General features: G+C 40.2%; 1 protein-coding gene across 3 annotated transcripts in view; it reads left to right on the top strand.

Moving 5' to 3' along the window:
- The window catches only part of rab11fip4a (RAB11 family interacting protein 4 (class II) a), a 115,292-nt gene that overhangs the window by 84,413 nt on the left and 16,691 nt on the right, over positions 1–14,188 (top strand). For all 3 annotated transcript variants that reach the window (XM_017713752.2, XM_037544965.1, XM_017713753.2), the window contains 8 exons: positions 2,485–2,687; positions 3,303–3,470; positions 3,865–3,999; positions 10,580–10,615; positions 12,318–12,417; positions 12,530–12,633; positions 13,183–13,323; positions 13,521–13,602. In XM_017713752.2, the coding sequence (XP_017569241.1) occupies positions 2,485–2,687; positions 3,303–3,470; positions 3,865–3,999; positions 10,580–10,615; positions 12,318–12,417; positions 12,530–12,633; positions 13,183–13,323; positions 13,521–13,602 (969 nt within the window). The remainder of the gene's footprint in view (positions 1–2,484; positions 2,688–3,302; positions 3,471–3,864; positions 4,000–10,579; positions 10,616–12,317; positions 12,418–12,529; positions 12,634–13,182; positions 13,324–13,520; positions 13,603–14,188) is intronic.

The following is a 14,188-nucleotide window of genomic DNA, read 5'->3' on the forward strand; positions in this document are numbered from 1 at the left end:
TACTGAGAAGTGGTCTGTGGTCCCCACCTGCAGAACCACTCCTTTATTGAGTGTGTCTTGGTAATTGCCAATAATTTCCACCTGTTGTCTATTCCATTTGCACAACAGCTGTGAAATTGATTGTCAATCAGTGTTGCTTCCTAAGTGGACAGTTTGATTTCACAGAAGTTTGATTTACTGATTTACTTGGAGTTATATTGTGTTGTTTAAGTGTTCCCTTTATTTTTTTGAGCAGTATATATATATATACTGCTCAAAAAAATAAACACTACGCTGACAGACTATAGAGAGACATAGAGACATAGAGAGAGAGAGAGAGAGAGAGAGAGAGAGAGAGAGAGAGATACATATAGAGGTATAGTGACGATAAACAAACCCTCACATGCCTCAGCATGATTCCACCTCTCTGTTTCAGATGTTTATTCAAATGAGGAGCTCAGGCTCTTCGTCCTCCCGTTATTGAAATGTGGGGTGAGTTTTGAATAGATAATCAGAGCGCTCTTCGTGCCGGTGCTCTGTGTTTATTGTAGACTGAGGGATGCAAATGCTCCTCTGTGTCTCCGCTGGAACGTTTCCGTGCTGCTGTTGGCCTTTGTGTGAGAGGGTTACGTAACTGCTGTCCACTCTGAACATGATCACTTCTTCAGCGTAACAAGTGACGCTGCAGGTGCAGGAGAGGCAGGTTGCCAGATTGATTTGATAGGTTTGTTGTATTCACATTTAACAAGCATAGAAATGTACTATAGGTTCTTCTGTGTAGGTTCTTAATGGGTGAGCACTGGGTCTAACTTTAATTCACACTGACCTCACCTTGGAACAGCCTCGTCGCTGGAGTCCAGGGAATGACGGGAAAGGATTCCTCATTTTTGAGGATCCTCATTTTTTCAACTTCATAGATTGTCCCGAGTAATATTAGCAAGCCTGATAAATGATGACAGCTGATTAATGCTTCAGCACATCCCACCATTGGAATAATTGATTTCAAATAATTCATAACGAGGCTGCTAAATGGAGCTTGAGCTTGGATGGGAAACTCCCAGTGAGGTACTGAGAAAATCATTACTGCAGTCATCTGATTGGATGTAAAAAAACAATAAACCTTTATTTATCAGATTATTAACCAGATTTATGGTCCAGTTTTCATTCAGGAGCAGCTGGTGTTCCCATTTCTATTTTCACACAATTATTTGTCAGTAAATATATAGAACAGAAGTTCAAGAAGCCCAAGATATTCCCAGATATGACCAACCAATTTTTTTCTGTTTGATTCATTATACTGATTCTTTTTTGTTTGATTCATTGTACTGATTCTTTTTCTATTTGGTTCATTGTACTAAATCTTTTCTCATCAGTTTATTGTGCTGATTCTTTTATGTCCGGTCAACTTGTGCTGCTCTTTTCCCTCTCTGTGTTCCTCCTCTGTTGTGAGGGGTCACTGGTCTCAGAGTTGCTGTGACTTTGACCCCTCTTCTTTTATACTGTCCTGTGTAGAGGGAGCTCTGCTGTTCGCACAATGATCCTTAAATATTTGAATAAAATTCACATTTGCCTGATCTGTAGATGTTTTGATAAATTCCTGTTTTGTTTTGCTTCTTTTTCACACGCTGGATTAAATGGATCAGAGCACAACTCAGCCACCAATTATTGTGTGATATTAGAGTTCATGGATACTATACAAGTGTAATAATATTAGTATTAGTATTAGTATTCAATACTATTCAATACTAATATTAGTATTAATATTAGTATTCATTAGTATTAATATTAGTATAATAGTATTCATATAAGACTTTTTATGGTAGCTACAAAAGTGCTTTAAACAGGAATACAAGCAAAACATTGGAAAAATAAAAACACACTTACAAATAAACAATAAAAACAATTTTCTGCAGTTTTCATGGTTCAGTTTAAATTTTTTTCGTTTAACATATAAAATATAAAGTTTGCCATTACTTTTGCATGGGCCACATTTTATGTTCAACAAAACATTAAATTTGACCAGATGCACAAACTTTTGCATGCAACTGTACATAAGCTGATCCTAAGTATTGTGTGTGTTTGTTTATACTGTTTGCGTTCATTTAGCCTAAATGATTGCACAAATTCATACTGCATGTTTTGAAGGGTCCATATCATTGAATATCATAGAAACTAACCAGAAAGCCCGTTTTGAATGTAACATTTGTGTGAAGTCTTCAGTCTACCTCAGTTTAGCTCCGCCCATGGCACAACCAATCAAAACAGAGTCTGTTTAATTCTAAGGGATAGAGGTTGGGAAATGATGAAGTAGGAATGAGTTATAATTGTTTTTGATATATAACACATACATGTTACAGGCATATGTCAGGAGAATAATATGTAAGGAAAATACAGTATACAGACTCTTTTATTATCACTGAGTGTTTGTGTTTATTGATACCTGTTGTGTATAAGTTTATACTGATTATATTGATTCATACCGAGCATGTACTGTGTGTGTTTCAGCACGGCTCAGCTGGACTCACCCCCCCCCTCATCATGTGCACCCAGCCGTACGTGGAGTGCCCGCTGTACCCAGGCGAGAGTCCGACTGGCCGGGACACGCACGAGTCCGACATGGACAGTGGAGCGGCATCCGAGACGTCTGAGGGCGGTCGCCATGACGACAAAGAGGAAAGCCTGGGAGGATTGTTTCTACCCGGAAACAAGTCAGTGTCTCCAGAGGCTTTGATTCATTTTTACTGATTTGTTTCTCAATGATTTATTGTACTGGTTCTTTTCTGTTTGATTTATTGGACTGATGCTTTTCTAATTTTCTAATTCTAAGTTTATTGTGCTTATTCTTTTCTGTGTGGTCCTCTGCAGTGCCCCTTACCCTCATTGTCCAAGGAGGACAGAGAGTCCAATGACTCTGTACTCTGTTGTGGAGGGGCACCATGCTAGTTGAAGGGGTTATAACATAGATATAAAGTACATACAGTTAATTGTAATTGTCAGATACTTCTGAATGCTGCTGATTATTTAAAGCTGCACTATATAAGATGTTTCATAATAAAACTGTAAGGAGTGTCATTACTGAGTGGGGAGAATAAAAACAGATATGGCCTGAAATAATGTTTTAAAAGTCGGAGATGTCGGGTTTTTCACACTACGTCGTACGTCTCTTAAGTATTAACGTCAAACACAGACTCAAAAAGAAGGTCCGACCCGATGTTTTGGCCTCAAATGATCTCAAAATCAACATACTGATGAAAATGTGAAGACAGTACTAGATAATTCACTCACGTGGTTCCTGCAGTAAAAGTCTGCTGGTGTTTGTGCAGCTCCTGTCAGCTGGTCCCGTCGGCCACAGCCTCCGTGATTTCGGCTGAGGAGCAATTTGAGGATTATGGAGAAGGGGAGGATGTGGATTTTACTCCCAGCAGCCCCTGCCCCGACGACGACACGCGAACCAACGGTTTCTCAGACCTCGGCTCATCACTGCCTTCCAGGTTACTGAACACACCACACATATATGCTTACATTTACAGTAGAGGTGGAAAAATGCATCGTCATAAAATAATAAAATAAAAATAATAACCTTTTTTTTAAACAAGATTCAAGATTTACACCACAACATTTCAGCTTTTGTGGCATCTTATCCAGACCATCTAACAAAATTTTTAACAGATCTTCTAGCTGATAAATGTATCCTTATGCTAGAGCAACTAGGCCAGAGTCTAAATATACAACACCACTAAATCACAGCCGCAAACAGGAAACACCTACCTTGTGCTACCGCTCACTGGCCACTTTATTAGAAACACCCACTCACTGGTCACTGTATTAGAAACACCTACTTTATTAGCCATATGTGTAATCAGTGGTTCTGTTTTTGGCCCGTAGTGCCGGTCAAACTCCTCAGAAGATCAGGCACCTCTATAACAGTGAGCTGCTGGACGTCTACTGCTCACAGTGCTGTAAGAAAGTCAACCTGCTCAACGACCTGGAGGCCCGGCTAAAGAACCTAAAGGCTAACAGGTGAGGCTGGTCACTTGATTCAAAGTAATTCAGAGAGGTTTGAGATTTTCTGCCTGTCTGATAGTTTTTCTTATTATTTGTATTTATATTTTTATATTAAGACCACATATAACGATTTATGCTTCTATCTTTGCTGGGCAAACATAGCCTATTAACCCCATCGCTTGTTAGCATGATTAGTTAGCTTGATAGCATGACAGTGTGACTGTTGAAATAAATTATATGACTTGGTTTTATATTTGATTTTATCATATGGTAGTTTGTCAGTGTTGTATAAAAGCTCGTTATTGTGGAAAAATGGTAAAATCACTGTAATGCACAGCCTCTTATGGATTATTGCTTTTTTATAAGGCTTTATATAAATGATTCAGAAAGAAAACTCTATCATACTTGACAGATTCATCAGGTTGACTAATTGTAGCCCTATTTTAGCCACCTCAGCAAAGCCCCCCCCAATACTGCCCTCCCCACCACAGCGGCCATTAGTCTCATGTAAAGTTGTGGGTCGTGTCTGAAGTGTTGTTGTTCTGTGGACTCTGTGTCTCGGAGCGGCGCGGCGGTTCTCTGTGCCAGGGTGTCTGCTCAAAGCTGGATTTATTTTGATGATTCTCTTTAATCACCCCAGTATGAGCCTTTATTCGGGGGAGGGTCTCTGTCACCATAGCAACGCCGTGTCTGTCAAAGGCTTCAGGGGATCTTTTTGGCTCCCCGTTGCAGAAAAAAGAGACGCTGAGACTAAAATTAGCCGAGCGAACACACGGGCGCAGGCGGGGAGGAGGCGGGACGGCAGGAAAACCGTCTGAACTACCAAAAAGATCTTTTTAAGTGAAGGATATACAGAGAGTTTAGCTCCTTCAGTTCAGTCCAGTTTAGATGGAGTCGTATCAAACTACAGCTCACAGTATCTGATCCTGAAGAGACTTCACTTGTTTGTTCAGATTCAGACAAAATTTATCTAATGTTAGTCTTCAGTTTGTTCAGTTTCTCTAAATGTAGGTATTGTGATATGAACTGAGTCTGTTCTACAGTTTCTCATTAGGCTGAATGAATAACTGACTCTAAATGTAGGTATTGTGATATGAACTGAGTCTGTTCTACAGTTTCTCATTAGTCTGAATGAATAACTGACTCTAAATGTAGGTATTGTGATATAAACTGAGTCTGTTCTACAGTTTCTAATTAGTCTGAATGAATAACTGTCTCTAAATGTAGGTATTGTGATATAAACTGAGTCTGTTCTACAGTTTCTCATTAGGCTGAATGAATAACTGACTCTAAATGTAGGTATTGTGATATGAACTGAGTCTGTTCTACAGTTTCTCATTAGGCTGAATGAATAACTGACTCTAAATGTAGGTATTGTGATATAAACTGAGTCTGTTCTTCAGTTTCTCATTAGGCTGAATGAATAACTGACTAAATGTAGGTGTTGTGATATAAACTGAGTCTGTTCTTCAGTTTCTCATTAGGCTGAATGAATAACTGACTCTAAATGTAGGTATTGTGATATGAACTGAGTCTGTTCTACAGTTTCTCATTGGTCTGAATGAATAACTGACTCTAAATGTAGGTATTGTGATATAAACTGAGTCTGTTCTACAGTTTCTAATTAGTCTGAATGAATAACTGGCTCTAAATGTAGGTATTGTGATATGAACTGAGTCTGTTCTACAGTTTCACATTAGTCTGAATGAATAACTGACTCTAAATGTAGGTATTGTGATATAAACTGAGTCTGTTCTTCAGTTTCTCATTAGGCTGAATAAATAACTGGCTCTAAATGTAGATATTGTGATATAAACTGAGTCTGTTCTACAGGTTCTCATTAGGTTGAATGAATAACTGTCTCTAAATGTAGGTATTGTGATATAATAACTGTCTTGTGATATAATAACTCTCTAAATGTAGGGATTGTGATATAAACTGAGTCTGTTCTACAGTTTCTCATTAGGCTGAATGAATAACTGTCTCTAAATGTAGTTATTGTGATATAAACTGAGTCTGTTCTACAGTTTCTCATTAGGCTGAATGAATAACTGTCTCTAAATGTAGGTATTGTGATATAAACTGAGTCTGTTCTACAGTTTCTCATTAGGCTGAATGAATAACTGGCTCTAAATGTAGGGATTGTGATATGAACAGTTTTTCATTAGGTTGAATGTGATTTGTTCTGGTTTTTATACTGTACGTGGTTTAGATGGTGCTGCGGGTTCACTGAGAGTTGAGTAATTTCCTGCTCTGCTGGGTCTATAGGTGTGATGAGGAAGTGGGATCATATTAAATCCCGCATCCGTCCACCATTAATCCCTCCCACACTGCCGGACTAACGCTGCACTGTGGACTCAGCTCAGTCCATTCATGCTAACATAAAGAATAGCAACGGTTCTAGCAGCATGGTTCTCACCTCAGAATCCACAAAACATATGAATGAGGTTTCTTGAGCAGCAGAGACATGTTTGAGGTTTTAGCCCTGGAGCTTTGAGGCTAATGTAGCTATTAGGCACTGCTAATAAAGTAAAAATGATATGATCACATGTATGAGGGTCATTCCAGGTGTCCACTCGGGCGTCAGTTGGCCCTTTTCACATTTCTGAGTTCTCACTTCTGTTTCTGTTAGCAGGTTGAAGTTCAGTTCAGTTTTGAGGCATTTCACTGTGTTCCTCAGAAGTCCAAACTAAGCAACCACACCTGGAATTCCATGAATTTCCGACCAAGCACACATTAAGATTAACATAGATCTGAAGGGCAGAGGGTCCTAATAAGATGAGATAAGATTAGACGATCCTTTATTAGTCTCACGACGGGGAGTTCTCAGTGTTGCAGCAGCAAAGGGACAGCAAGGCACTCAAGAAAAAGAAAAGAATTCAAAAGAAGAGAATTAACAAGCAAGTATTTAACTTTGTACTTAATAGAGTTTTTACAGTTTGTTACTTGTTACTATATAGACAATATATATTAAAACTGAACTATATACATTGCACATGGAGCGTTTATTGTATTGCACACAGGAAAAGGTGATAAAATCACAGTATGTTCTGTAGGTGTGTGAGGTCCAGTGGGGGGGGGGGGGGGGGGGGGTAGAGGAGGTTCTACTTGGAGCAGTGCTGGTTGTACAGTCTAACAGCAGCAGCAAGGAAGGACCTGCGATCACACACTTGGACTGAAGCAGCCGGTCACTGAAGGAGCTGCCCAGTGCTGCCAGAGTCTCACGCATGGAGTGGGAGCTGTTCTCCAGCATGGATGCTAGTCTGGCTAACATCCATCCTGCCCCTGGTCTAGAGGGCTTCTCAGGAGAGAACTGGCCATCTTCTCTTCCTGTCCGCAGTTGAGATGCTGCCGCCCCAGGAGACCACTCCATAATTTTAGAGTAAATCCCGGCGTTTGTGTCTACAGTCATGACTTTGCCAACAGCGATGTTTATAAAATTCCTCAAGGTGGATTGGTGCTCAGAGGTGGCACTGTTTCTGCCACTTCCTTTGGAATAACTTTCAAAAGCCCAAGATTCATAAATCTGTTCATTCAAGAGCGTAAACGCGGCTCAGAGGAGGAGCCAACAGCCAGGATAAGGAGGAGAGTCAGTTTCTCATTCAGATTTTCTCATTCAGAAGCAGCCTGACTGATCAAAGCAGCCGCAGATACAGGCCCAAAACCATGCGTCACACAGGAACGCACACACAGACGCTTCGAGTCACGTAGATGGGGTTTTGTGCGTACGCTCAAAAAACATTTAAGCCCAAAAGTTAAGACATATGTATTTTAATTACATCAATTTCCATTCAAATTAAATACATAAATCTAATGTAAAAATGGTATTATAATGTATGTTTCTCCATCATGTTCAATAAACCTGAATGAATTTAATAAGGTTTAAATTAGAAGCGCTTGTAGGATGCAATTCTTTTACATAACATTTTTGAATTCCTATTCACCCCCAACTGAGCTACTAAATAAAGCAAATGTTTATGGGCACAACATTCCTATTGAGGTGCAGCTCTCATGCTAACCATCATGCAAGTTAGCAAGCTAACGCTATCAGGCAATGCATGCCGTGCTAATTTGTTGAGGTCACCTACAGTTACAAAAACCAGGAACTGTTGATTTGAATATTAATGGAATACATTTTTATTTACTGCACTTCACAGTAAATCACTGCCACTGTTTATTTAATCTACCTTTTGTACCCGTTACCATGACAGCAGACCTAGCAAGGATGCTAGCTAGCTAGTTCACTGGTGTTATCTAGAGTGTCTCTCAAAATAAGCAAAATGAAATGTTAATATTTGGTCAAAAACATAAACACAAATTAAATTAATGCGAATCACAATTTCATTGCAGTTGCATTGAATAAAAAAGGATGGCAGGAGATTGAAAAAATAAAAAGAGCCATTTCATGTCCACCATGGCTGCTGAAGCGATTTCCTGGTTGATGATTAAGTGACCCTTATTAGTCCCACAATGGGGAAATTTCATCTCCGCATTTAACCCATCCATGCAATGAAACACCACATACACACAAGTGAGCACACACACAGTGAGCACGCTTGCCCGGAGTGGTGGGCAGCCCTATCTGCAGCAGTTCAGGGTTAGGTGCACTGTCAGCTCTGGGGCAAGAACCAGCTACCTTCCACAGGGCCGGTTCCCTAACCGCCTGCCCATGACTGACCCGATGCATTTCCTGTTACTGTTGCACATGTGCACTGAAATAAGATTGAACAAATTTTTTATTTATTAATTTAATTGAACTAACTAAATAACTATTTCCATTAATAAGATTTAGTGGAAAATCTAACAGGTCTTATACAATTCAACTAAATCAGTTTTGAATTTATCCAAATTGGGTTGATTCTAATGAATATAAACACGTAAAGTATATTTTTATGTTTTGTAAACAAGTTATAATATTTGCTTAATGTTTCTTATGGTCATCATTCATTTTCTTGAGTGTAGTTGGGTTGCAAACATGAGCTGCATTCTGGGCAGTACAGCAGAGGGGTGCTATAATGACAGCTTGTCCAAACAAACCATGGATTTGGAGATGGTTATACCCTTACACTCTTAAAAAAGAGTTCTTCATGGGATATTTAGTAAAGAAAATGACTCGAACCATGAACATTCAGAGAACTCTTTGCATGGTTCTTTCCATCCTGAAATGGTTCTTCAGATTGATGGAGAATGTGCTGTGGATGGTTCTATATAGAACCTTTTTGAAATGGGTTGCGTATATAGCACCAAAAAGCCTCCTCTTTTGTGACGATTTCAAGCTTGCAACAATAACAGAACCCCATTTTGGTGCTGAATCGAATCCTTTTCAAAAGAATTCCATATAGAAACATTTTTCTTTACTAAAGAACCTTTGAAGAACCATCTTGTGTGTAGTTAACATTATATGATGTTGTGTTCCTCAGGGGTGTAAAAGTGATTCAGCTGCATCAGTTTAGGATTGTAATACATTATAATAAGAATATGTGCTAAATTATGTTCTCATTTTTGTAATAAAAGCTCAGGCTGTTTTTCAAATGTTAAACCTCAGGTGTGTTGCTTCCCTGGTTAAGGTTTGTGTTGAGTTCCACAAGATGCAGGAACGCGTGTCCTCGTCTCCAGGGTTAGTAGCTGGTGTGTATTAGATAAGAGGACGTGAGTGTGTGTGCTGAGACGTGTGTGTGTGTGTGTGTGTGTGTGTGTGTGTGTGTGTGTGATGTAAGAGCTAAAGGAGTTTAAAGCGTGACGCGGGTCACTGTGTGTTATATAAACGCTGTAAGCACCAACTGCCCCCCCTCCTCCCCACACACACCCACACACACCCACTCCGTGTTTGCAGTTTCATTCTGTCTGGTAAATTATTCAGTTGTTTATTAACTCAATTATCATCAACTGAAAATCCCTGAAACCTACAGTTTTACTTCACTCGACTGCCACCGTCTGCCCCCCCCCTCTCTCTCTGTCTCTCTCTCTCATTCTATTATCTCTCTCTTTCACATTTGATGCTAGTGTTTCTACACTCATTGTCCATTTTATCAGCTTCACTGACTGTATAGTTTCACTCTGTAGTTCTACAGTTACAGACTGTAGTCCATCTGTTTCTCTGCACACTTTGTTGCCCTGTTCTTCAGTGGTCAGGACCCGCATGGACCCTCACAGAGCAGGTACTATTTGGGAGGTGGATCATTCTCAGCACTGCAGTAACACTGACATGGTGGTGGTGTGTTGGTGTGTGTTGTGCTGGCACGAGTGGATCAGACACAGCAGTGCTAATACTGTATGTAGGATTATAAAGCAGCTTCAACCTGTAATAAGGAGTGAGATGTCAATGTTTGCTTCTGAAATAGATTAATGAAAAATAAAAATGGGTGGATTCATAGATGAGCCTCCGTTCATTACCCATCAGCCACTACTGAACAAAGTGATTTCTCTGCACAAAAAGTGAAATCCACCAGACTTTAATGAACAGATCAGATCTAGAACAGAACTTTCTGCCAGATTTATTTATGAAAGACAGATTTATTTAAATCTTGTACATATTTTGCTGCCTGATCATCTGTTTATTCTTTATGACAGACTTGTTTTTTTCTCTGGTTTTCAGCCCGAACAGAAAGATCTCCAGCACCGCCTTTGGCCGGTAAGAACCCAGTCCGTCTCCTTTAATGTTAGAGCACAAATATTACAAAGTTCATCACATGTAAGGTGGTTTTCAGGGTTTCCAACCAACAGAACTAAATAAGATAAATAATACATCTGTTTTCATGATGAGGAGGAAAGAAGGAGCATTAATTGCAAATATCTTTAACTATTTAGAATATAGAATATATATATAGAATTTTGAGACCTCAGAACTCTTGAGTAGATCCAGGGCCTTGACTGGTTTCTAGTGCCCTCTCAAATAGTTTCAAATGGCTTTGAAAAGAGTGGTCTCAAATAGTCCTTGATAGACCTATATGGTATTGAGTGGTCTCTGACAGTCTCAAAAGTTTTAAGCATCTTGAAAACTCTCAAAGAACTCTCTTGAATTGTATTGGATGGCATTAAAAATTCTCAAATGATGCCGGATGGTCTTGAATAGACCTGACTGGTCCTGAGTAGTCTTGAATGGTCTCAAGTGGCGTCAGAGTCAGATAAGCTCTAAAATGGTCTTGAACCATCTTTATAGTCTTTAGTCATCTTGAACGGTCTTCAAAAGCTTTGAATGGGCTCACATGGTCTCAGATGACCCCCAGTGGTCTCAGATGCTCTTGAATGATTTTGAGCAGCCCTGAAAAATATTTAATAGCCTTGTATTGTCTTGAAATGTCCTCAGTATTCTTGAACTATATTGAATTGTCTTGAATATACACAGATAGTCTTGAGTAGTGTCAAATTATTCCTGGTGGTCTCAAACAATCTTAAATCAAGAATGATTTTAAATCATTTTAAATATCCTTGGCTTAAATGGTCTGTATTGATCTCCAATAGTCTTGAATAGTATAATGATAACCATCACTTTTATTCATATCATCCTTTTCCCAGGCTCAAGGATGCTTTACAGTTGTAAAGTAATAAAATACAAGATCAACAATATGTAACACAGAACACACACACACACATACAGATAGTGGGTGGGATTCCACTGACCATGGTGTAGAGTCACTTAGGTAGCCGAAAGAGTCCTTAGCCGTGGTGAAAGTCTCACAATGCAACTATGGTGCATCACACAGGAGGCAGCCTGGAAAGCCTCAAAGGCCAAAAATGTCCTCAGCCACAAAGGGGCAGCGTTTTCCTGCAGCCAAACACCATCAGCCCAGACAGCCTCATAGCTGAAATGCAGCATCGCCCTAGTGTTCAGCCCAGGCAGCCACGTAGCTGTGATGTAGTGTCCTAGCAGCTGCAGTGCAGCATCAACCAAGCAGCAGGTCCAGGCTACAATGTTGTATCAATCAGTTCCTCAATCCAGAGATCTTCGCAGTCACAATACAGCGTCTCTCAAGTGGCCGGTTCAGGCTGCATCATAGGTGTGATGTAGCGTCATCCAAACAACCCTAGAAGCCTCTGAACCACAGCTGGAAAATCACTCTCGGCAGATATGATGGCAGTCTCCTTAGTCAGCAGGAAAACTTCAAAACATACACACAGACAATACAAAAAAAACGATGTAAAGCAGCAGCCATATTGTGCCAATGTACTTACAGTGGAGCTCACACACACCTCAAATTGTCTTGAGTGGTTTTGAATGGCCCTGAATACCGTAGGATGGCATTGAATGGTTCTAGAGGGACAAACAACAAAGTTGCCCATGTTTAAAGTGTGTATTAACTTGACTGTCCTCACTGTCTCTATCTGTCCTACAGTCAGCTCTTCCACCACAGTAACTTCAGCAGCAGTCAGGGCAGCACAGAAGACCTTTTCAGAGACAGCATCGACTCCTGCGACATCGATATCACAGAGAAGGTACTGAGAGCCACACTGACTCTGGATTGGGCTTTAGAGAATAAAAGAGCATATTATAAAATAAAGCTAGCACAGTGCACTATTTCAGACAGCAGGTATCTGTGTCCTTCAGGTGAGCTACCTGGAGAAGAAGGTGACGGAGCTGGAGAACGAAAGCCTGGCCAACGGAGACCTGAAGAGCAAACTGAAACAGGAGAACACACAGCTTGTTCATCGGTACATTTACACATACACAGAGACTTTTGTTGAAAGAATTGAAACAAAATCAAACTACAGCTAAGCATGCTGCTGTAAATGTACTTGGTGTACATGTCAGCACCGCTAGAGGCTCCATGCAGTGTTGCAGGCAACCATGACACCATAGTGACCAATTGCAGTCAGGGGGAGGTCTCAGAATAAATGAGGTGGTGATTAAGATCAATCACAGTTAATGGGAGGTCTCAGAATAACTGAGGTGGTGATTAAGACTAATCACAGACATGGGGAAGGTCTCACAATAAGTTAGTTGGTGATTTGGAATAATCACAGTCAGAGGGAGGTCTCAGAACGAACAAAGTGGTATTTAGGACCAATCACAGTCAGTGGGGAGGTCTCAGAAGAAATGAGGTGGTGATTAGGACTAATCACAGTCAGGAGATGGTAAAAAAACAAATAAAAATAAATTATGGAGCTTTGAGGTTTTGATATGACAGTGACATGTATACAAAAAGGCTTCCTACACTTCAGAGTAAACTACACTGTAGTGATGAAAGTGTGTGTGTTCAGAGTGCACGAGCTGGAGGAACAGATTAAAGACCAGGAGACGCGGGCAGAGCAGAGTCTGGAGGAGGAACTGAAGAGGCACCGAGAAATTTACAGCAAAATGGAGAGAGATAAAAGCACAGAGATAGAGCTCCTCTGTAACAGGTACAGTGTACACTGCACTCTGTATAATACACAAAGGGAAGAAGACCACATACAGATTACAGCTGCTGTCTTTGACTTCAAATTACCATCAAATGTTATTTTAATAAAAGCACCCTGGTCCTCACTGAACTGGCGATTGAGCTCCTGTCTGAGGGTCGTGCTATATAACTGCTATATAACTTCCTGTTGGGTCTCAGGGTGCAGCAGCTGGAGGAGGAGAACACGGAGTTGAAGGTGAACGTTTGCAGACTGAAATCACAGACTGAGAAACTGGACCAGGTGAGAAACACATTCATTGTTATTATAATCGTCATCATCACTATCATCAGAATTGTTAACACCATCATCATCACCATTATTACCTTCCTCATCATAATCACCACCATCATCATTAGCATCAACATCCAGATCACTGTCATCATTACCATCACCACGGCATCATTACCGTCATCATGACAGTCATCATTACAATCATTACCCTACCATCATAGCAATCATTATCATCACTAACATCATCATCATCACCATCATAATCATCACCATTATTACCATCCCCATCATAATCACCACTATCATTATCATCAACATCCTGATCACCATCACCATTGCATCAATACCATCATCACCATCACAATCATTACCCTACCATCATCATCAGCACCATCATAATCATCACCATTATTACCATCCCCATCATAATCACCACCATCATTATCATCAACATCCTGATCATTATCATCATTACCATCACCACTGCATCGTCACCATCATCGCCATCATAATCATTACCCTACCATCATCGCAATCATTATCATCACTACCACCATCATCAACACCATCATAATCACCATTATTACCATCCCCA

Source organism: Pygocentrus nattereri, chromosome 14, assembly GCF_015220715.1.
Source record: "Pygocentrus nattereri isolate fPygNat1 chromosome 14, fPygNat1.pri, whole genome shotgun sequence".
NCBI lineage: Eukaryota > Metazoa > Chordata > Actinopteri > Characiformes > Serrasalmidae > Pygocentrus > Pygocentrus nattereri.